This window comes from Astatotilapia calliptera, chromosome 2, assembly GCF_964374335.1.
Source record: "Astatotilapia calliptera chromosome 2, fAstCal68.1, whole genome shotgun sequence".
In the NCBI taxonomy this organism is placed as follows: domain Eukaryota; kingdom Metazoa; phylum Chordata; class Actinopteri; order Cichliformes; family Cichlidae; genus Astatotilapia; species Astatotilapia calliptera.
This window is the reverse complement of record NC_137423.1, coordinates 18354169-18375370: the sequence shown is the minus strand read 5'-3', so window position 1 is coordinate 18375370 and position 21202 is coordinate 18354169. Positions and strand designations below refer to the sequence as shown.

The window sequence follows — 21202 nt, the reverse complement described above, 5'->3', positions numbered from 1 at the left end:
TGAAAGGCATATAAGAGTGAAAACGGATATAAGATCCTTTGAAAAATTATATAATGAAACTTGTATGTTTTGGATACTTACTAAAACAATGTATGAAAGTAATGAGAAAGTGGCCACTTTCATGAGTAATCACATATAAGTTTTTACTATTTCTTTTCCATATGGGTAGCGTTGACAGAGAAAGCTAGAAAACGTTTCCCCCACACACTCTTGACATAGTTACAGTAAAGGTACAAAGAAAATTCTCAATATGTAAAGGTTCTATCCACTGAAACAAAATTCACTAAAAGTTTTCTCAAAAACAATCTCAAAAAGGCATACAAGGCAAAGACAAAACCTACCAAGCTCAGTAGTTTAACATTTAGAACAGAGATCCATTCATCCATTCTCTTCTGCTTAGCCTTGTCATTTCTTGCTCGCCCCTTCCTGTTTCAACATGCAAGCACCATAAAAACGTTGAAGAGCGAGTTTGGTGTACAAGAAATTGGCTGGCCTGGACAGAGTCCTGATCTCAACCCAACACAGCACCTTTGGGATGAATTAAACCGGAGACTGCAAGCCAGGTTTTCCCATTCAGCATCAGTGTCTGACCTCACAAATGTGCTTCTGGAAGAATGAGCGAAAACTCCCATAAACTCTCCTAAACCTTGTCGAAGTCCTTCGCAGTAAAGCTGAAGCTGTTATATGTCCAAAGGGTGGGCATCATATGAAACCATATGGACTAAGGATGGGATGTCACTCAAGTTCATATGTGTGAAGGCTGATGAGTAAATACTTTTGGTAATATAGTCTATTTTTAACTTTCTATATTTTTTCATTCTATTTGTCACCCTGGCAAGTACATCCCAGCACTTCTGTTAGGAAATTTGAATGATCACTTACTTCTCTATGGGCTCAAATTGTGATCATAAATGTTTTGTACTTGTAAATCAGGATTTATATGTGTAAAAAGAATTTGTGTGTGCGTAAAAAAGATTTGTGTGTGGCCAAAAAACTACGTGTGAAACTCTGCACTCAAGTTTCATGTTACAAGTATGAATTTTGACCCTATTTTTCTTCCTTTTATCTGACTGGCCAATGTCAATCACAAATTTAACTATCCAATCAGAGAACAGATGTGTTTGGCTCTTGGAAGGGTGCTTTATGGAGCTTCAGGTCCTTGAAGGGAATAAATGCCCTTTTACATGCCAGCGTTTTCCTTCATCACCACGAAGGAAAACAGTCTGTGGTCGTCTGAGTTTTGGGATTTTTGTATCACAGGTTTACGTGCTTAATACAGGGACCTCCACAGCCTTTTCAACAGCGCTGCGGACCTAGGGGGGGCAGTGTGGTGGAAATGACAGTATTCACTAGTGGGGATGGTTACAAAGCTTTCTTCATTATGAATGAGCATACATGTTTTTATTGAACATTTGAAGAACCAGCAAAAAAAACTGAAACTCTTGTAGATAACATAAAGTCAGAGATAGAAACGACAAGGAGCAGATGCATCTAGTACAGATAGAGCTGCTGCAAAAACACACAGGGCCCAGCAGCCAGCGCAACAAATTCTGGATCCTTGGTTTTTAGTTAGCAGTTAGCTAGGGATGGGTACCGGTATCCGGTGCCATGGTGGCACCGGTTCTGACATAAACGGTAGTAACCAGACCGAAAAGCAGCGCAAATTTCGGTGCTTTATTGCGGTGCTTTTTTTTCCTGAGGTCTGATACACTTTAGATTCTAGCCAATCATTTTACGTTTCCGAGGATAGTAGGCGGGCCCAGGTACGTATGTTCTTTTAGAGCAGAGCTACAGATTAAAAATGCCCAAGGCGAAGCGGTCAAAAGTCTGGCTGTACTTCACAGCAAAAGATGCAAACTCAGCAGCCTGCAACAAGTGCTTTAAGGTGATACTGTGCAAAGGAGGTAACTTCTCGAATCTGATGAAACACCTGGCGACGCATAGCATTTTTTTTAAAAGCCAAGAAATGCACCGTATTTGATAGCTTCCTGCGAGACCCCACACCGTGCACATCTACTACGGGTGGGTTGCCTGTTATCGGACCCCGAGTTTGCAACATCCTCCAAAAACCCGAAGAGTAGAGTCCTGGCCCCTAGCCCTGCCAGTGTAGCAGAAATGATGACGGATGATGATGGCAGCAGCAGCCATTCTTCTCTGCGTGAGTAGCTTAATGTTGTTCGTGTGTAATTTACGTTGAGTAGGCTAACCACGTTATTAAATTAATGCATGTAAGGTGAATTAGCAAACATCATCATAGCTACATGCGGCTGTCTTCTTGTTTGATGGCAGATACTCCCTTCACCCTGGCCAAAAAGGCTAAAATGACCAAAGAAAAAGTGGAAAACAGTTAAACATGAGAGGTTTTTGGACAAAGTTTGTGTTTTTTCCAAGCACTGCTTCCAGCCAAGAGTGATACCATATATGCCCCATAGCTGCAGAAAAGGCTAACATTGTTATCTTTTTACAAAAAAACAGCTGAACATGAGAGGTTTTTGGACCAATTTTGTGTCCTCCAGCTTCAAACTGTATTACCCTTCAAGGACCTGCAGTTCAAAAAAAATTGACCAAGCAGCTTAAAGGAAGAAAAACAGGGTCAAAATTCATACTTGTAACTTGAAACTTGAGTGCAGTTTCCCACGTATTTTTTGGCTAAGTCCACACACAAATCTTTTGTGACTTTACTTTTTTTTCCCCAAAAAGTAAAGTCACAACACCCACATGGAGCACACTGATCACAACACATGCAGTTTAGTGCAGCTTAAGTTAGTTCCACAGCTCTAGTGACACAATGCGCGCACACACATATAAACACAAGTGCCATTGTAGTGGCTTCTGGTGAAAACTGCATCATTAATAATGCAGCGACACAAGACTGAGATTAAATATACACACCCATTTGACAGATCACAGGAAATATGTAGTGGTGATGCACAACAGCTGCATATGCCTTAATCAGTGTTGAAGTTATACGATGAAGTTACGCTTAGATTTATTCTCAAACAAGCAGCTGTACTGTGGCTTCACAGTGTAACATGGATTGTAATGTAAAAAGTACAAGATTAGAAAAGCAATAAGATGTTATTTAAGTTATAATTTGGTCAAGATGTCTCGTAGCACTTCAGCAAGAAATAAATAAATGGCGGTACTGTCATATATAAACTGGACTTATCAGTCCTGACCAGCTCCTCCCTGCTACACCGCGATCTCATAACCATCTGTTGTCCTCCAAGTGATCGTCTGTGTGTGTATTTCCATCTATAAAAGCTTCCACGCTCACCTGCTTCCTTTCACAGCAGAATCCCTGACAGAAATGGAAGTGTTGCCCTTGCGCTTTGTCACTGACCCGCGTAATGCTGGTGTTGCCCAGGTCAGAAGCCTCTCTGGGTGGAAATGATGACAGGAGGGCGGTTCACCGATGCCATGAAGCTGACCATGCATACAGCATGTCAATTAGAGATGCTCTACTTCTTCAGAGGGAAGTGAAGAGAGAGTCATTGAAGGGAGGAAGGAGTAAACTTTTGTTATGACACTGTGCCAAAAGCCATTAAAAAATTTAGTGATGTCTCTGGGCAGTGTGCCTCTACACACACACACCCACAAACTTAATAGCTATTACAGTATGCATTATGCCATCGAACTCTTTTGAATAATTTCCATAAGCACATGTTCCTGATAAACAATCATGTCAATCAAGAAATAAATGCCACTGAACCCTGTGAATATGCAAACGCTTTAAAGAAGATATAAAATCAGCAAAAGCATAACATATTTCTTTCATTTCTCCCTCTCAGCTATGCTGTTTGGTTCATTTACATCAGCTTCTAAGAGCACAGCATTCATTTACAAGTTTAATCTAATTTGCACTCATATCCATTTAGTTTCTGTGGAGAGTGACATTTTTTATCATTTTCCCACTGTACACTGGCATAGAGCATAGAGACAATTAGTGCATGTCTGAAATCTGTGATTTCATTTTTTATTTTGTTTTTTATTTAAAGCTTTTAACAAAAATATTACTTTAACATTTAAGAGTTTTCTTTAGTATAGTTTTGCAGAGTTCCTCCGTTCATACACTCAGATATCTAAGAAAGAAAGAAAAATGATGTGTACAGTGTGGCATGGTCCATTTCCTTGTTACTTCCTGAGTGAAGGAGAAAGAAGATTTGGTGTTTATGATAATTCTTGAATTTGCATTTGTACATTTGTTTGTGGCTCATTGTGCATTAGGCTTATTGAGAAAAGAATAGAATGGAATGGCATTCACTGTAGTCATAATAACCCCTCACAGCACTTTATTCCACGCTCTTAGGCCCACCATCAGGGTTGCATCCACACCTAACTGGTGGTTTACAATCAGCAATGAGCTAAAAGGAAAATTAGAACAGGAACACAGAAAGCCCCGTCCAGCCAGGAGACCACTGCACCACAAAAGAACAAAAGCAGATCTATCAGAGAGATAGAAAGAACTTCCATCCAGCCATCTGTTATTCCACTTGTTGCAGGGGAGCTGGAGCATATGCCAGCCATAAAGCAAAACATTCAGGATTAAATCAACAAGTTCTTTAAAAAAATAACAAAAAAAACCCCACAAGGCCCAAAATATCATGGAAAATAAGATCTCATTCTTCTCTGCAGCACGAAGGCCAGATTAGACTTTGTAACAGCAAATCAAAAGAAGCTGCATGATTCTGCAAAGTAGATCTTTAGACAGACTGAACAAAGATGAACGTGTAGCAGAATGATGGAAAAGTGTGTGTGGACATGTGTCGATAAACAACATGTGAGATGAGATTTACTGTGTTTTGTTTGTTTAAACTTAGAGACAAGAAGGCCAAAAAACAAGTGTCGTATTGAAAACAGTATTTGATGATGTTCATGGCTTTCAGAGTTGAGGGAGTTGTTGTCTGCAAAGGATTTTCATCTAAGTATGAAAGATAATACTTATAAATATGTTAGTTAGTCTAACTCCTGTGAAAATAGAGAAAATTAAATGCATGTAATCCCCACAAACATTAATGCCTTCTTCTTTGATGCTATCCTTAAATAAAAGGGATTTAACCCCCGTCAGACTCATTTCAATCACGTTGCTTCATTTTAAATCCTCAGTTGTGGTTTGCAAAGGTAAAATTATAAAAACTGTAAGTTTCAAGCTGCACTGAGTCAAACTTATTGAAATAGAGCAATATTGTCAGGGTCCTGGGTCTCCTGACCCAGCGTGTTTAGTTCTTTGTGGTTTTTGTATTATTGTACTTGTGAGTTATTCTATGGTTTCTAGTTTTGATCCCTTGCCCTTCATGTTTCTCTGTGCCCCCTCTGTTCTGTGTAAGTCTGTGTCTTTGCATGTTTGAGTTTCTTTTTTTCTGTCACTCTTTATTGTGCATTATGTTCTCATGGTTGGTCTTTTGTTACTCGCTCGAGTCTAGTTTCTTCTGTTCAAAGCTTAGTATTTCCCTCTGTGTATTTTGGTTCTTAGACCTCTGCCTTATGGTTTATGTCTCTGTGTTTCTTAGTTGCTGTCTCCCCTGTGCCAAGTTTGCGTCTCTGTGTCATACTTCCTGTTTTACTTTGAAGGTCTGTGTCTTATGTGAATGTGTCCTGCTTTGCTTCCTTGTCTCGTCAGTCCTGATTTCTCCCAGCTGTGCCCTCCTTCTGTGTCTCATTCCCCTCGTTACTTCCCAGTGTATTTAAACCTTGTGTTTCGCTGAGTCAGTGTTGTGTTGTCCCTCATGCTGTGTGGATTGCCCTGTGTCTCTAGTGTGTTAGTCCCCAATTTAATTTAGTTTACTTTGTATGCTTGGTTTTCTGCGACCAGCAAATAAAGTTGTGGTTTTGAGTTCATCCCTCGAGTCTGCGAGTCCTGCATTTTGAGTCCTCATCTCCTGCCTGCCACGCAGCGTTTCATGACAAATATTCTGGTTTATCGACTTCTATATTTACAAGTTGTTGGCATCTTGTCAGTTTTATAGGCAAAATTTCCCAACTGGGGCAGCAGGCCATGACTCACATTAGACAAGAGAGAATGGTCTTTGTAGACGGGCAGTGCTGGCACGTCACATGCATCAAAACAGCCGCGCCTTGTTTTCTGTACAGACCCACGTCGTGACAGGATCTCCATGCTGCACTGCCAGACCTCCTCGTACTGACGTCTGTCAACTCTGAAGGAAGAAGAAGCTTTACTCCTTTGTCAACGATTGTATCGTGATAGTTGTACAAGTCCTGTTGTGCAGCACGACCACTTGACTGATTGTCAGAAGACAATAGGTTTGAAATTACAGGTTTCCTACTGATATTAAAAACCTTTTACGAAGTCAAGCCTTCAGTTTTCATTTACTTTTAGCCCATATGGTTGAGGTTTTATCAGATCTTTGGCTTTTCTATTTTACTGTAAAAATTAGCTCACAGAATGTACCGACACATTGAGTTGGCCTCATGTCCATCATGAATTCCTAAGCAGTGATGTCTAAGTTGTAAATAAGACAAATTAAATGGCAGGCTGATGAAATACCTACATTCATATGGACATAGCAGTGCACCTACATTTTCATCTCAAGCAGTGCAGCGCCACTAGCTCCATCATCGGGACTTAGCCACATGTGGTTCAGACGCAGCACTCTTTTGGTGTTTCTCTAAGAAGGAATGTTGGGTTTCTTGGTGCCTTTGCAGAGCTAGTATCTGCCATCTTTCCACACAGATGGCACACTCAGGCTGAAGACCGCTGACTTTCTTATTCCAGCTGAATCTACTGATGCGTTTCTCTTATTTGTGGTTTTTCTCGCACAGTTAATCATTTTCTGCCTTTATCATCCTCTCAGTGTCACTCTGGTCTTTGATCTGTCACACTCTGAATGAATGAATTGACTGGGGGTCCCTTTAACAGAAATATCTAAGAAATGTCTTTGGGAAAATGACTGCATGCAGAATATTATGTAGTACAGTAAAAGGTCTTTGTGAAAACAATGTTATTTTTCCAGTAAAGAAATGCACAGAGAGTCATGTGGCAGATGTAGTGCTTAGCTCACTGGTGCCATGGTCTATCAGTCCACTGTGATAGGTATGAAACCAGTCTAAGATTGTTTTCTTCTTGAAATGGTGTGTTATCACACTGCAAGTAGCCATTATTTGATGGCTAAATTGTGGTCACATTGATATGAATGGTAGTGGTATTAAAGCCATGACTGAGGAGCAGCATTTTATCTGTCACCCCAGCAGAGGGTTCATCATGCCAGGCTAGCTGGACCAGATTAGGTTTTCCTCACTGCTGTCTCAGATTTCTGTTTTTGGCTGAAATGTTTGGAACACGGCTGCATTCTGCTTAATGTACATGTGAAGTGTGATTAACAGGCTTACAGGAACCTGTCATGGCTGCAGGCAGGCAGGCAGGGAAAATGACCCAAAATGCAGGACTCACATAGGTGAACTCAAAATGCACAGCTTTATTGTGGGTTGCGGACTGGACAGAAAACTAGCTATACTGGGGAGAAATAAACTAACATATAGGCAAGCAGGTAAACAGAACACACAGCGCAGTATGAAGGTGAGCAGACGTCGACGACGCACCACTGACACAGAGAAACACAGGCCTTAAATACACAGAGGGAGCAATCAGGGGATGAGAGACAGGAGGAAGCAAAACCAGACACACTACACACAGGACAGGGACTATCAAAGTAAAACAGGAAATACAGAACACAGGGAAGCCACATAACAAAACCTAAAACTGGACTCAGGACACACTTAAAGGCTAGGGAGCAAGACACAGTGAGAAAAAAAAACACTACGGTGGAAATCTAAACTCAAAACATGTACAAAACTCAGAAACACTGGGTCACCGACCCAGGACCATGACAGAACCAGTCTTTCAGCGGCCAAGAGACCGTAGTCACAACTAAATGAGTGCGAGGTACAGGTCACCCCTCCACTACCATACTTGACTTGTAGAATGTGTTTTTGCTGATATGCTGTGCTGCATTTCACCAACAATGGTGCTCTATTATGATCAGACATGTCCACTTTGGTCTTGTCTGTCCAGAGGACATTGCTCCAGAAGTCTCGGTTTGTTCTTGGAAACATAAGCCACGCTGCCATGTCTTTTTTAGAGAACAGAGGCTTTCTCCAGATAACATTCCCAAACAGGCCGTACTTGTTTAGTATTTTTCTCATTGTATTGTCATGAACTTTAACATTTTTAACATGCTAACTGAGGCCTGCAGAGTCTAGATGCATTGATGGTCTGATCTTGTGCTGAAACTGCTGGGTCGTCCTCCAGGGAGAATTGTAGTATTGAGTTAACATGCCTGGATGCTTCTGCACACACATGTAAACGTCATACTAATCGGAACACTTCCTGGTGACAAGCTAATGAACTACATTTGATTAGCAGGACCTAGATGTACTTACACTCTTAATTCCTATGAAAGCAGTGTGTATATTTCATTTTGACAGGACTCCACAGACTCCCCTGAAAACTTTCTTTTTCACAATTGTTGTAGAGTCAAGAAGCGCGTTTTTATCTCAAGTTAAAGCCAACAAAATAAAAAATGCCAAGTTTTAAGCCTATTTCACATTCACCATTTAGGATCACATTTGTTAAATGCACAAAGACCCAAACCACCGTCTCTCATACGTGTCTAATACATGACAGCCTGACTGACAGTCTACAGACTGCTTCTCAGAACAAAGGTGAGTAAGCTGCAAAAACATTTGTTTGCATCATGTCATGGAGTTGACACCAGGGGCTGGAACAGCATGCGTTCTTAGCCTACAGAGTAATTACCCATCTTTACTCTGTGAATTCCCCGAGTCCCTTTTCTTGTCTCTGCTGTTTATTGCACTAAGTGTGTGTGTGTGTGTGTGTGCGCGTGTGTGTGTGTGTGCGCCCTGCTGTGAGAAAACTGGGACTCAACGAGGGATGCCAAAGTCCATTCAAAGGTTTCCCACTGAGATTGAAATTACCATCCTTACATTCACAGATGTGCACACTTACAAACATCCAGGCTGCTTTGCATGTGCATGTGTGTGTGTGTGTGTGTTCCCTGTTTGGAAATGAAACTGGAAAGCACTCCCAGTGTAGAAGCATTCTTTCTATTTCCCATCTGAGTGTTGACTGGTAATTAAAACTCATAAAAGCAAAGTCATGTTGGTGAAGCATTTACTTCCTTCTGTTTAAAGCTCTGAGTGTTTGCATACGTGTACTGCACTGAAGGAAAGAAGGAAAAGCCAGAGCCAGAGCTTTGGAGTGGGACTCTATGTAAAGATGACCACTTGCTCCCAATGAATGTCCAGGAGAGAAACGTGTGATGGAGATTCTGCCACACTAAAGTAACAATTATGAAGACCACTAAAACTTTAACATTAAGTGCTGTTGAAGAACCAACGTGAGTCGACTCTGCTTGAGAGGTGAAATTTGCAGCATGTCACTGCTCAGTGGAGTGATGCTGAGTCACATGACCACAGCACAGCTAAACCCAACAGAGCATACGAGTATCAATCCAATACAAAAATAAGCATCAATATCAGGACTATGGGTCCGTCTGCCCACCCCATCATACATATTTCAGGATGCTGGTGGTGCAGTTTCAGGTTTTGTTGGCAAATTTGGACTCTCGTCTGAGGAGGCAGAGAGGTGCATCAATGCGTCTGAGGTAAAATCATATTTCCATATAATTGTATGATTCAGTTCAGGTGTGTTGTTTTGAGCTACAAGTGCACTTATTGCTAAATGCAATCTGATCTGATTAGTCAGATTGGCTTAGTCAAATGTGAACAATCTGAAAAATCATCCAAAAACATTAGTTGGCTACATTAAGAATAAGTGAATATATAAAATGCACTTTAGAACAGCACGCAGCAACACTACAACACTACATATGTCTGTCTCCACATCGGGTGAGTGCCAAGTATTTGTTTGTGTATATGGGAGTGGGAATGCACGTTTGTGTCTGCGTGTGCCTGTTCGTCTGTGTCTATATGTGTATATGTCAGCTTGGGTCTTAGGCTCCACCTCTATGGGAACATCTCAGGCTCTCTGAGGTATGGAAGCCTATCTCCCCTCACCACAAGGGAGTGTGGTGGTGACCGGGCCTCAGGCCTCTGGGCACAGCTGGCTGCCAGCAGAGCCCGCGGGCACGTCACTGCAACCCCCTCTGGCCTCTGCTCCGTGGCTGCGGGGTGACCTCTCGTTTGGGGCTCTCCTCAGCTCTTCCCAGGAGGGTGGCACGGTTGCCCCCCTGGTGGTCCTCCTTGGGTCCTCGTATTCTGGGGCCTCTGGATGTCTGGGGCCTGGATCTCCTCCATACCTGCTTCATGCCCTGGGGGACGGGGCTATAGCTCCCCACACTCCCTAGCAGATCGTTACATGGAGAAACCTTTTGAATACAAACATGCTGATCCACACAGGTGTTCACACGGATGTTCAGAGACACCAACTACACCTTTCTTGGCTGCTACCTCAAAGCACATTGTGCGCTGTCGATCTTGCGTGCTGCACAATAACATGTAATATTTAGTATCTACTGTTATCTATTGTTAGCTAGTTTATTGTGATGGTGCCGTTCTTTTTTTTATTATGTTGCTCTTTGTTGTTTGTTTTCTCTTCTGTTTTTTCTTATCTCAATACAGGTGATCCAGGTGTTTTGTTTGTTTTTCTTTTTTTCTTCCCTTTCTCACCATCTCTTCTCTCCTCTGTTTTTCCTTCTCTCCCTCTCTTTCTTTCATTCTGTCTCCCTGTCCTATTCCCCAGTCATGTCTGTCCCGTCTGTAACAACCGAAAATAAAATAAAATAAATACATAATTAAAAAAAAAAAAGTATGCCTGCAAAATAGAAGACTGAATGGACACTTTAGTCATACTGATATTGTAATACAGATCTACAACATATGAGAAAACGGCTTAAAACTTGTTGGCAGCTTTAAGTTTATTTTGAGCTGCACACACAACCTGCCGAGGTGTGTGGAAATACAAAACACACAAGCTTTGTTCAAGTGCAGCAGGATGGTTGTGAATACAAACACTCTCACTGCGACTATGAGAGAGGTGATCGGGGCAGAGAGGAAAAACCTGGGTGACACAGCTGAACTACATCACAATGCAACACAGTACCAGAGACCAATGACTATCAAAATAAAGCAGGAAGTCACAAGACAAAGTAGCTACAGAGATCAGAAAGAATAGAAAGAACACAGGAAGTAAAACTGAAAAGGATAAATATGAACAAACTGTAATCATGAGCAGTAATATTACCTGTACTAATACTAACAAAGCCAGAGAACGTAAAGAATCCAATAACGGCTTAAAGTAAAATAATCCAAAAGTCAAAATGCAAAACTCAAACTCACACATAAAAACAACAATTGTATTCTTATTTTTGTGGCTCGGGTAAAAGTTTTATTCCCTTGCTCTCTCTAAAAAAAGGAGAAAAAAAGAGAAGAAAAAAAAGAAAAATGAAAATGGAAAGAAAAAAAAGAAAAGAAAAGAAAGAAAAATAAAGAATAGGTGAATATTTGAAGCCTTTTGCTGTTTCAAGCTGCAATGATCAACTTCCTTAAAAAGCCTAATTTTCCATCTTGGTGTCTTAAAGTAACAACATGATAATTTGGCTTCAGACTTTTACTGCATAAATTAGCGACAGGGAAAAATAGCTATGAGAACATAAAACTAAACTCATCAAGCATAGTAAAGGCAGTATTTGTGCTTCATATCAGAGCGTTCATTGCAGCTTCTTGATATTGACAAGCTTTTAAAGGTTTCCTGTTTTATATCAAATAAAGAAAATAGTGGAATAAAGTTCAGCTAATGCAAATGGACAGCCACTTTGTTTTCACTGTTGTATCCACAGGGGTGTTTATTAGGAGTGCAACGATATTCGTATCGATATTGAACCGTTCGATACAGTGCTTTCGGTTCGGTACGCATATGTATCGAACAATACAACATTTTAAATTTATTTTATTAACTTTCCTTCTGACGATGCTGTCTGTGTTGAGCGCTCAGTGGATCTGCGCTCGACAGTGCAGCCTAGGCGGAGTACTCGAATGCAGATTCACTGAGCGCAGGGCAAGCTAGCGAGACAGAAGTTAAGCTCTCCTTACAACATGGCAAATTGAACCTCCCCCACCCTCATTCAGATCTGGCGTTTGGAACTATTTTGGTTTTCATGTGACGTATGACCCTGAAGGTAAGCACGTCATGGACAAAAGTAAAACAGTATGTTGGATGCGCCATGCAATGCTCAATTACATTGGTGGGAACTAGTGTGTTAGCGCAGTTAGCTCGTTAACGTGTTGGCCGTCCAGCCCCACGCACGGGGCGATCCGCGGTAGCTCGTTAACGGAGATTTGCCGTGTTGTGGCGTTAACGTCATTTCAACGAGATTAACGCTGACAGCACTAGTGGGAACACAACGAATATGACTGCACATTTACTCCGACATCATCCTATTGCAAAGACAAGTCGAAGCAGACAAAAACAATAAGCACGCATGCTACAAACTTTACCCGAGTCATTTAGACAGCCGTTAGCACATGATTCTCCTTATGAGGACCTGATATGTTTAAAATTATAAATATATATTTATAATTTTAATAAATGACAAATTAAAAAGGCATGAACATTTTTTTTGTATCGAAAAAATATCGAACCGTGACACCAAAGTATCGAACTGAACCGAACCGTGAATTTTGTGTATCGTTGCACCCAGTGTTTATGGTGTGCAATCCTCCCAGTGCACATCTCTCACCCTTTATGTCTTCTGCTAAATGGCAGACGAAGGATTTTTGTAGGATTTCTCCAAGAAACCAACATCAGACAAAAAGCAAGTGGCCTAGTAATAATTCTGTCACACAGGCCACAGCTGTCTCATCTACTCGGGCAGATAAGGCCTGGGAAGGGCTTTCCGTCTTTGTGGAAGTTCTTGAGTTCACAGCTGGAGAATATGTGGTCATAGTCCTTTAGAGAGGAGCTGTAAACAAAAGAAAACAAAATGCTGTTTGGTACCTCTTGGAGAGTTCAGGTCCATCACTTCTCCCCCTTGCTCCCCATCCAACACCCTGTTGTGTTTAGGTATCTCTGTTGCGTTGTCATTCCTCATCTCTTTGCACTCAGTGAAAATATTTGTTTTCCCCACAAAATCTTGTGCCTTTGCAGTCTGGCATTCTTCCCGCAGCAAAAAAAAGGGTAGTGACTTAAACCTGCAGCACATAAGGGGATAGAGGAGCAAAGCACAATTGGCTGGGGCTTAACTTACTTTACATAATTGTTGCCTATAAACACATTCTCCACATCAGAGGTTTAAGCGCCTGATACGGTTAGCGGAGAAAGAGGAATGAAGCTGTCGCAAGCTATCCTCACGATTTAGATGGAGAGGAGGAGAAAGAGGCAGCAAGGGGGTGCGGGATGCGTACAGGGAGTCAGAATGGTGGGCGGTGGGGGGGTTGTGGGGGAGAAAAGCAAGAGAGTCAGCAAACCAGAAATCAGGTGAAATGTAAGTTATCAGCAGCATGTTTTGGCTGTTGATGCTTCATTAAGCTAAACTGTACAGGACTCACAGCCTGTTCAGGACAAATGGCCTGCTCCTTCCTACACCGTGTACTTCCTAATCCTATTCTTTGCATACTCGTGCATGTCACAGATACTTTCTAGCAGGCACATGAAGGTGCAGAGACGTGTACACTGCACTTCAGTACATCCAGTACACTCTGCTTTATTCCCACAGTGTACCTTGCCATTCCCTGTTTCTCACTGTTTATTGATGAGTCGCGTACTGAACAAACATGAACAAGCAAATCTCCACAGCTCCATTTAGCTCAGCTGTAGTTCATACTACATTGCTTTCTTGTTAAAAGCATATTAAAAAAAACAGAACGCCACCAACAACCCTAATTTGATTGCTCAGTGGTAAATAACAGCTTCCTGAGATATTAGCCTCACTGACAGTGCTTCAGCGGGCTCGTTTTTTTTAAGACCACACACACAGGCAGCATAACTCACAGTCGTCTTTTGGCACCTTCTTTTTTTGTGCTCGTGCTCAAAGTTTTTCCAGGTTTAAAAGATTAAAGCGTCTTATTTTCAAAGCTGGAGAAGCTAACTGTAAATTCACCATTCAAATGATGAAGGGCAGTTTAAGTCCAGCACAGATGCAATCATGTTTGCATACTCTCAGGCAAGTGTTTACTGAGGTGACAGAACAAGGAGCTGAAGGTCACTTTCCCATCCACTATGCAACAACATTTCTGTTTGGAACCAAAACTGCTGGACCTGCTGCTTTACTGCTACACATTTATAGTTGGATAATATTTTAATAGCAGACACAAATATAGCTCCCCTTTTTTTCTAGCTTTAACTTTGGCCAGTGCAAACATTTATAATTCAGACAAACATGTAATCATTTCTGTTTATTCATGTTCATTGGTGTTTCCACTGCAAACCATCCCCGTGTGTGTGTGTGTGTGTGTGTGTGTGTGTGTGTGTGTGTGTGTGTGTGTGTGTGTGTGTTGTAACAAACCTTTTGGGTTATAGCACCACTAGGGGGGGTTGCCCAACTATTGTAGTAGCTGTGGGGGTCTCCTAGTGGGTGTGTGAGTTGTTAGCGGCAGCCATTTCATGCTGCTCATGTTCCATGCTCCAAGAAAGCACCTTACTTACTGTTGTGACAAGCTGGCGCTGGTGGTACCAATCCCCGCGCATGTAGGTTCGGACGAGTACAGCCGAGGAGACCTGGCTTATAAAGTGTAATGTTGCTGACGGCGAATAAAGGTCTGTTATTGGATTTAACCGACTGGTTCCGTGTTATCCGGCTAACCTCCACACCACATGCCCGCTGGACCGGCTAGCCGCTCCTTCCTCGCCAGACTGCTGTTACAAAGTGGCGCCCGAACATTGTTCTCTGGATCTTCATCGTCATCCGGACCGACAGACGGTGGGCTCGGATGTTTTTCCCGTGTTTTTCAACGATCGACACTTCGGCTGAGGTGGCGTGTTTTTTCTTCTCTTCGTCTGGCTGTATTGGCCGGGCCGATAGGACCCCGTGAAGGAGCCGACCCCCCGGGATTTCAACGACATTTGCAGGCATGGAAGAGTGCCGACCCATCGCTTGACACGCTCGCCTGCGAGGGGGAGTACTCCGTGAGTAACTGTACGGTCCGTCGGACCGCTAACTCAGTGCTATTGGACCGTTACGACATCGGCGGTGCTAAAGCTAAGGCTAACGCTACAGTGACTTTGACTCAGTGTTCATCCAGAGGGACGTTTTGTTTTGTGTGAAGCATCAGAGTGTGCACGGACGCTCTCTGTCTGATGGATATTAACGCTTAGGTACTCTGTGTCACGGTCCTGAGTCTGTGGACTCAGTGTTTTTCTGTTTGTATTAGTTATCTTTGTTTTCATGATGTGTTTTGATTCTCTTGGGTTTGATTTCTGTCACTGTATCCCCTAGTTTAGTCCACGTCTGTTCAGTTTCCTGTTTTACTTTGAAAGTCTGTGTACTATGTCAATGTGTTGAGTTTTGCCTCCCCTTGTCTTGTCATGTCTGATGAGTCCCAGCTGTGCTCTCCTCCTGTTTCACATTCCCTAATCACCTCAGTATGTATTTAAGCCCTGTGTTTTTCCCTGCCAGTTGTTGCGTCCTCCACGTTTGTTGTGTGTGTATCCATGGTCGTCTTCCTTCAGCATCTCCTGTCTAGTTAGTTTAAGTTGTTGTTTATGCATCGTCCAAAGGTGACTCTCCAGCAAATAAAGCCGTCGTTTAAGTTAATGTTTTGTCTCCGAGTCCTGCACGTGGGTCCAGCCACTGACAGCCACACAACTCATCGTGACACTCTGTGGGAACGCTCTTTCACTTTGCCATAACTTTTGTGAGAGAGAGAGTGGTTTCGGCCATACTTTTGAAATGGCGTCCCACCCAGACACAGGCAGCGAGGGAGACGGCTGCGACTCAGATGCTGAAGCTCCCAGCCTGACTAAGTACATCATCCCTCGCTCTACCCCTCATGACCTCAATCTTAAGGTGGAAAGCTTGCAAGAAGAGGTGGAGAAACTGCGAGTCTGCTTGCACGATTCGCTGGAGCTACAAAAGAGCCTTCTGAAGCACTTGGATGGTGGCGCGAGAGGGGAACCGGGGGAGCAAACACCTCCTCAGAGAACCCCCAACCCAGTGGCTTTTTCCACGCCATTCACGCAGAAAGGGATTAACACAGAGCCCCCTCCGCTTCTCCAGCGTCAGTCGGCGGAACTCTGCAATACATCGAGGATGATCGCCGCAGCACTGCACCAGGCCAAGCTGGAGCCCCCAGTGTTCGCTGGTGACGGCGGAGTGTCACCGGAGGAGTGGCTCCAATCAGTGGATAGCTACAGCTCGTCGCTGCGCCTAACCGACTCGCAGGTTCTGAGTGAGCTCCCTCACTTCCTCAAGGGAGAGCCCAGTAAATGGTTTAGGGCCCTCAGCTCTCACATTACTACATGGGCACATTTTTACCAACTTTTTGAATCAGTGTTTGTGTCAGCTGATAACCAAGAGCACGTTTGGCGGGGCATCCTCGATCGCGTCCAATCACTAGAGGAGCCCCTCCCAACGTTTGTAGCTCACATGCTCGGTGAGTTTAATAAGCTAAGGTGCCCGCCGCCGGAGCATGAACAGATCGAGCTCATATGTAAACATTCATTGGAGAAATTTCGGGTTGCGTTGTACGGTACGCCGGTCCCGTCGGTTATGGACCTACTGCTTCGCGCGCACGAGCTCCACACAGCCTTAGGTCCAGTTGGCCGCTCAACCCCTACTTCATCTCCTAGTGTTGCAAGCACGAGAGAACCACATTGTTTTAAATGCTCCCGCCCAGGGTTTACCACACGCACGTGCCCAAGTTGCACCTGGGTTGCCCCAAAAGAACGAGGTGCTGCCAGACCCAGGGCAACCTCCCACCGACCTCTTCCAGGACCACCACCGGGCCTGGAACTGGCCGATGCTGAGGGGCTGGATTCACTGCCGGCAGCTCGTGCGGCCAGTCAGCAGTCGGGAAACCCCCGGGGGGGGGAGGACATTTTAATGAGGCAGCCCTCCCCCCATTCACAAAGTATGCCTCGCCCGCATGATGCCCACCAGATTGTGCAAGGCATTGTGGGGCACATGGAAGATGTAGAGTCTGGAGCACACTGAACATGTGATCGACACGGGAGATGCGAGGCCTATTAACCTCCCCCCATACCGCACCTCCCCTGCAAAGAAACAACTCATTGAAGAGCAGGTCCAGAAAATGCTGGAAGATGGCATAATTGAACCGTCCATGAGCCCCTGGGCCGCACCTGTTGTGATCGTTAACAGGTTGGGCGCTGACCCACGGTTCTGTGTGGACTTTAGGGGGCTGAACCAGGTGACTCGGAAGGACTCATATCCCTTACCGCGGGTCGATGAGTCTCTCGACTTCCTAGCGAGAGGTCGATTCATTTCAACATTGGACCTGGCGAGGGGTTACTGGCAGGTGCCGGTCTCAGGGGACTCACGTCCTAAAACAGCCTTTGTTTCCCATTGTGGGCTGTTTCAGTTTCGCGTGCTCCCTTTCGGCCTCTGCAACGCACCAGCCACCTTTCAGAGGCTGATGCACAACGTCCTCAGCGGCCTTGTTTACAAGGCATGTGCTGTATATCTGGACGACATTGTGGTTGTGTCCCCTACCTTCGAACAGCATTTGTTGGACCTGCGGGAGGTCCTTGAGAGACTTAGGTCTGCGGGTCTCTCGTTGAAGCTTAAGAAATGCCAGTTCTGCCTGAAGGAGCTCACCTTCCTGGGCTACCGGGTTACCCCGGATGGCATTAAACCGGACGATGACAAAATCAAGGCTGTGATGCAGTTCAGAACTCCGTCCTCAATGAAACAGGTGCGGCAGTTTCTCGGTCTGACGGGATACTACCGCAGATTCGTAAAGGAATATGCTCGCCATGCAGAACCTCTGCACGCCCTGACAAGGAAGGATGTTACCTTTCAGTGGGATGACAGGTGTCAGGAGTCCATGGACTTCCTGAAACAGAGCATTGCGACAGCGCCTGTCCTGTCACTCCCTGACTTTTCCCGGCCTTTCTTCATCCATACGGATGCATGTGACCTTGGCTTGGGGGCGGCCTTAATGCAGAAGGATGCAGAGGGTAGGGAAGTAGCGGTCGCTTACGCGAGTCGAGCTCTTCACAAGGCAGAGAAACCATACTCTACGCCAGAAAAGGAGTGTCTGGCTGTGATTTGGGCTTTAGAACACTTTCGTCCCTATGTGGAAGGGCTTCATGTGACGGTCTTGACTGACCACAACAGCCTTAAGTGGCTGATGTCACGCCCAAACCCTACTGGCCGGTTGGCGCGGTGGTCCCTGCGCTTGCAGGACTTTGACTTTACCATCGTACACAAGGCGGGGGTACACAACAGGGTGCCAGACGCTCTGTCTCGCAACCCACTGCCTGCACCAGAGGGTCCTCCTATTGAAATCTTGCCGGAGCATGCTGTCATGTGGGGCATGGATCTTCGTGCCCAGCCTCCCCTTTTGTTAGAGGACCGAACACAACTAAGGCAGCTGCAGTTAGATGACCCAGGTGCAGGTCCAAAGCTCCTAGACCTGGAGTGTTCCCCCAATCTGGGTTCGGACGCCAGTCCTTCACCGTCCTTGGTGGTCAATGACGGCCTACTCTATTACCGAGGCCCGAAACATAAGCGCAGTCTTCGGCCCCAGGAGGAGCTGAAGCTGTATGCTCCTACGGCTCTCCGGGGTACCCTGTGCGGTTATTATCATGACCACCCTACAGCAGGTCACCTGGGGATTGCTAAGACACTAGCGAGAATGCAGTCTAGGTTTTACTGGCCCAAGATGGCATCGGAAGTTAAACGCTACGTCTTGTCGTGCCCAGTATGTCAACTCACAAAACCCAGTCAAAGAAAGCCAGCGGGCTTCATGGTCCCCATTTCGCCCCAGCGACCCTGGGAATACGCAGGGGTCGATTTTGTCGGACCACTACCTCGCACCGCTTCGGGGAACTCGTACATACTGGTCTTCGTAGACTATTTCTCGAAGTGGATCGAAGTGTGTGCGGTTCGGGATGCGACGGCTCGAGTGGCAGCCAGTAAGTTCATTAACGAGGTATTTGCTAGGCATGGGGCCCCTAGGTACCTTATTTCGGACAGGGGCTCACCTTTTGTCAGTGAGCTGTTTGATTCTGTTCTCTCCACTCTTGGGTCCACCCACCGCCTCACGACGGCGTATCATCCGCAAACTAATGCGACCGAAAGAGTGAACAGAACTCTCAAAACGGCCATCCGTGCATACGTGGGCGATAAGCACGCGTCGTGGGATAAGTTCATGTCCCAAATCTGTTTCGCGCTGCGCTCAGCCCCCCATGAGAGTACAGGACTCAGCCCTGCTATGATGTTGTATGGTAGGGAGCTGGAGACACCCCTTGACTTGCTTACTAAGCCGTCTGGAGAGAGCGAGGAGTCATCCATGCCCTATCCGGAGACCCTTAAAGCGTCGCTTCAGGAGGCCCACGATCGAGCCAGGGAGACACTGGCTCGCAGCCATGCTAGGCAGAAATGCTACTACGACCTGAGACGCCGGCCGATGACCTATGCAGTCGGAGACTTGGTGAAAGTCAAAGCTCATCATCGATTGGACGCTCAATCTTGCTTTACGGCCAAGCTGGCACCCTTGTTTACAGGGCCCCTCCGGGTTACTCAGAAGCTTGGGGAGGTCAACTACAGATTAGCCAAGATTGACACTGGTGAAGACGCAGGAGTCTTCCACGTCGTGAACGTTCAGCCATTTTACTCCTGGGACTCCACATCTCCTTCAGGGCACCGGACTTCGTCCCAGGAGAGCCTGGATGAGACTGAAACGGGGGAACAGCCCTCATTCCCGAGTTCAGGGGATATCGGAGCAGGCGGGCACCCCGCTGAGGGCGCCTCTGAGTCGCCACCGGCCGAGGGGGAACAATATCATTTGAGACCCCGCCGGTGCCCCAGAATCACTGAGGGTTGGACTGCTACCAGGTGGACTAACCGTCATCATACGGACAGACTCAATGTTGACTGAGGGTTGGTTTCATACATGTACATGCTGTAATTGTTCTGTTCATAAGGGGTGATTACTTGTTCTGTTCCACTGAGCCCTGGTAATCGTGGCCCGTGAGAGCCTTTGTTTGGTTTTCTGTTATACTGATTTGAGTGACCGGTTGTGTTGTATGTCTGACTGTTTCCCTTGTCTATGACCATCTCTGGAAGATGGATTGGCAGTAATACTGCATGTTCTATATTGTTTGCTTCAAGCACTAATTTTGTTTATTGACTGTACCAATGCTATAAGGTAAGGGTGTCTAACAATTCCTCCACAACCTGCTTAGTACCTAATGTAACTATGTATAGTGAAGAAGGGTAGCGGGAGGAGGGTCACCTGGGTCCGGCTGAGGACAGCCTGCGAATTGCCGGGGGGGTGATGTAACAAACCTTTTGGGTTATAGCACCACTAGGGGGGGTTGCCCAACTATTGTAGTAGCTGTGGGGGTCTCCTAGTGGGTGTGTGAGTTGTTAGCGGCAGCCATTTCATGCTGCTCATGTTCCATGCTCCAAGAAAGCACCTTACTTACTGTTGTGACAAGCTGGCGCTGGTGGTACCAATCCCCGCGCATGTAGGTTCGGACGAGTACAGCCGAGGAGACCTGGCTTATAAAGTGTAATGTTGCTGACGGCGAATAAAGGTCTGTTATTGGATTTAACCGACTGGTTCCGTGTTATCCGGCTAACCTCCACACCACATGCCCGCTGGACCAGCTAGCTGCTCCTTCCTCGCCAGACTGCTGTTACAGTGTGTGTGTGTGTGTGTGTGTACATCTTAGTGAGCAGTACCTCACTCTGGCCAGGAGCTGACTAATGAGCCACAGTCTTAGTATCCGAAGTGCCGAATAAACTGGAATGCAAGCCAGTTCAGGTCCAACATGCAGCCAACTCGAGTGCAGTGTTGAAACCTGAAGCCTCCACTGCACATACATGCAGAACAGACTACAGCAGTAAAGCTATATAAAGACTTTTACCACTGCAGCAAAATAAAGGAGATCTTCTGTGTAGTAAAACATTTGCATATTTACAGTTAGTGGATTTCTCAGGGAGGAAGTGCGTGTTATTAGAAAAATTTACAGAATTAAATTTACTTCTACTTATTTTTTGCTGCAGATGAACTTTGAGTGTCA

General features: G+C 45.0%; 1 protein-coding gene across 1 annotated transcript in view; it reads right to left on the bottom strand.

Moving 5' to 3' along the window:
• Positions 1 to 15083, bottom strand: part of LOC145432156 (uncharacterized) — a 28913-nt gene extending 13830 nt beyond the window's left edge. Inside the window, exon 1 of the mRNA XM_080308760.1 lies at positions 14856 to 15083. Coding sequence (XP_080164886.1) covers positions 14856 to 15083 — 228 coding nt within the window. The remainder of the gene's footprint in view (positions 1 to 14855) is intronic.
• Between the last annotated feature and the right edge of the window lie 6119 nt (positions 15084 to 21202).